The sequence below is a fragment of the Garra rufa genome, chromosome 23 (genome assembly GCF_049309525.1).
Source record: "Garra rufa chromosome 23, GarRuf1.0, whole genome shotgun sequence".
In the NCBI taxonomy this organism is placed as follows: Eukaryota; Metazoa; Chordata; class Actinopteri; order Cypriniformes; family Cyprinidae; genus Garra; species Garra rufa.
The window spans coordinates 26,994,407-26,997,808 of NC_133383.1; the positions used below are offsets into that span (position 1 = coordinate 26,994,407).

At 38.7% G+C, this 3,402-nt stretch overlaps 1 protein-coding gene across 2 annotated transcripts; it reads left to right on the forward strand.

Annotated features, from left to right (window-relative positions):
• The first annotated feature begins 637 nt into the window (after positions 1-637).
• ppp1r3c2a (protein phosphatase 1 regulatory subunit 3C2, duplicate a) lies at positions 638-2,648 on the forward strand. 2 transcript variants are annotated; one of them, XM_073830135.1, is made up of 3 exons: positions 638-787; positions 915-983; positions 1,299-2,648. In XM_073830135.1, exons 2-3 carry the CDS (start codon positions 970-972, stop codon positions 2,263-2,265), a joined length of 981 nt encoding a protein of 326 aa, XP_073686236.1. In that variant the 5' UTR covers positions 638-787; positions 915-969; the 3' UTR covers positions 2,266-2,648. The 2 variants fall into 2 exon arrangements, with proteins under 2 accessions (XP_073686236.1, XP_073686237.1); XM_073830136.1 differs by having other exon boundaries at positions 918-983.
• The last annotated feature ends 754 nt before the right edge of the window (positions 2,649-3,402 follow it).

Consider the following 3,402-nt stretch of genomic DNA (forward strand, 5'->3'; position numbering starts at 1 on the left):
TATGCTAACAATATTGTTATTATATGCCATTTCAAAGCAAGCAAGAACAATAATAAGAGTGTCAAATAAGATGTTATTTCTGTTTTACTGCTACAGTGTTACAAGATTATTTCACCCAGCAATAGAAATATGAAGTGACACTTGCATTAATCAAGTTTCTATGGAACATTTGTCAGTGTCTGCAAAAAACAACTAATGTTAGCCACCCTTGTGACAGCCCTGATGAGGTAAAACCTACTTCATATATAATTAACCTAAATTATCCTCTGTTTTGTTCCGGCATTTTATTTTAAATCACATTTCTAAATATTCACGATTTTCATAAAAAAAAAAAAAAAAAAAAAAAAAAAAAGAATCTTGTGTGATTCCTGTTCACTGTTGATCTGTTCACTGTTGATTTTTTTGTTTTGTTTTGTTGCTAATTCCCTCATTACTCATTCAATGGAAAATGATTTATCAGAGCTAATGGATGAATGCATGGGATCGCAATACTTTTCAGAGATTCAGAACAAATTCAGAACACAAACTGCCTTAGGCCTTTGTGTTAGGTGACGTCTGAATTACGCCACGCCCCTTGAAGTGTGTTTTAAAACCTCTGAGGAGACAGCAGAGCGCTAGAACATGAGCTTGAGTTTGAGTGAGGCTAAGTGAAGTTTCCCTGGATTTCAAACAGTAGTGATGTTTATTTCTCATAACCACTTCTATCGTGCGTTTCTTTGACATTGACTGTACTTCTGCATCTGGAGTTCTAGGACAATCCATTTTAGCACGTCTTTCATTGACCAAGGTGAGAAGAAGGACTGTTATTAACCATAATTCTTCATGTTTTAACAGCATCTGTTGTTTGTAAACAGTATATATTCAGTCACAGGTCTATTTTTTTCTACCTTATTTACTTTTTTCTTCTTTTCCAGCAGTAATTTCACCATCGTTTATCATCTTCAGCTGAGGTTCATCTCGTAACCAAAAATGAGCACCACAAAGTAAGTTCAGTAGTTTTCTAATTATTTCAAAATAATGCATGTGCTGTTATAGAAAGTTGACTTCTTGTTTTTAGTTAAGTTACAGTATGAATTAAAATGCATTTTGGGATGACTGATTGCAAAACATTGTCACTCTGATCCACATTGTCTAAGATCAAAAGTAAAAATTAATTATATTAGCAATTCGATCGAATTAAAAAGTGAAAACAGCTTTAAATTAGATTTGACTAAAAGTGTTCCACTTTTGGACCCCATTGAATGTCTCTGTATTTTCCAAAGTGTCTAATATAGCTTTTCCTCAATGGGTTTCCACAGAACAATTGGAATCAGCATTTACACTTTCCCTGAGCGTGTGATGCCAGTGGATCTAGCCATGCACACGCAGATTAGCTCACCGGTGTCTCAGCTCCTTGGCATGTCTGCTCTGAGGGCCTCTCCACCCAATGTGTCCTCACCAGAACTATTGAGATTTTCGCCACCTTCACCCACATCTTCACTATCTTCATCCAGCTCCGTCAGCTCCCTGTCCTCATGCTCTCCCGGCACACCACGCAAGAAGAAGCGAGTCGTGTTTGCTGATGCCAAAGGACTCGCTCTCACATCCGTGCGCCTTTTTACCACCGACCCTTCGGAGATGGAAAAGGAGGACGCCCCGCAACCTGAGGAGCACGTGAAGCCTAGAACGCCCATGCAGAGCATGAGGCTGCGACTTAAGCTTGGTTTTCCACAGCCTGTTCCAGACCGTGCAAGCTTGAAGGAAAACTCTGTGCAGTTAGAGAGCTGTGGCCTAAGTGAAAAGGCATTGAGCGGGACAGTACGGGTGTGCAACATTAAATACGACAAGTCTGTCTTCATCCGCATAACATTTGACTCATGGCGAAGCCATAAAGACATTGCGTGCACTTATGTGAGGGAACCAGATGGATCTTTGGAGACTGAGTTGTTTTCTTTTAATGTGCCGCTACCATCCAATCTGGACCCGAAGGACCTCGTGGAGTTCTTTGTGGTGTTCCGACCTGGCAATACCATGCAGCGCGTGGACAACAACAAAAGTAAAAACTACTGCATTCTTGTGGAAAACGTGGTCCCTGAACCTCGGCCGGTGACAACAAGCAGGAGAACCTTCATTATACCAAGTCCTCAGCGTTATTCCGCGTGGCCAGGGGCCAGAGGTCATGAATTGCAAAGGATGAGACACCTGGCATGCAAAGGCCCACTCTATACGGAGCGTCTGCTGAACAGAACCTGGGGAAGAATGGCTAATGTTCCTCCACTGTGTTAAAATGGGACTGAGACACATGTGCAGTCCACATTTCTAATTGCGGATTCAACAAAGTATGAAAATGAAGCAACTTTATGCACCCCGGTTTTGTACATATACTTGAATGGACTCAGCGCTTGCTGGTTTGCACATACTGCTGAAGCAGTGAAAAGTGAATGTTTACTATGTATATTTAAATATGTTTTAATTGAATTATTTTGCACATTATACATTCCTTCTAAAGCTAAAATATGTTTTATGGGAAACTGGCTTTGGAAAACTGCTTTTCCTATCACCTGCTCTTCATTGATGTGTAAGAGTAGTGTAAATGAATCCTTTGTATATTTGTATATTGTATTTATTTTGAGCTCTTTCATTAAAAAGAACCTCCTTTTTTCCATGAACTTTTGCATGATTTGTGAGTCTGCAGGAACTATGTCAATCTGTCAAGTGTTATTGAGCAACATTGTAGCAATAACAAGCAATGGTATAAGTTAGTGCTTGCCTGAGGCTTTTTCCACGCCTGAGCTCGTCTCATGTACAGTATTATATTGAGGCACTCCTCAAGTCTATTATCTCACTCAAACCGCACCTAGCAACCAGCAAAACAATTAGTGTGCAAGAATGTTCCAGATGTTCTCATGGCAGAGAACATTTCATACCTATCACCTTTTGAGAATGTCAACAACACACAGTCCACCACAACAATGAACATTTACATGTGACTTTATTTCCCAAGTTCTATAATAATATAGTAATTTATTTATTTAAAATATATATGGAGGCAGTGAGCTAAATGTTTTTTTTTTCTTCAGTTTAACCACTTTAATGGATTCAGGGTGTAAACAATTGTTACACTAATTCAAACAGAGTGACTGATTTAAAAGTAGTTTGCTAGTCTTTTGACAAATTTAATGCGGTTTAATTAGCCGTAAAACATATTGCTAGATCAACACCTTTGTTGTTTCTGGAACAACATTCAACATTCACTGCCTTAGGGATGAGGTGAGAGTTTATAGTAGGTTTGAAGTTGAAAGTATGCTGTTAGGGGGTTAGAAAATAAATAAATAAATCATGTTTAAGAGAGTAAACAAATGGCAGCTGTCACTGTCATTACCAAAAAAAGAAAAAAGAAAAAGTCACTTGTTAAAAATATGC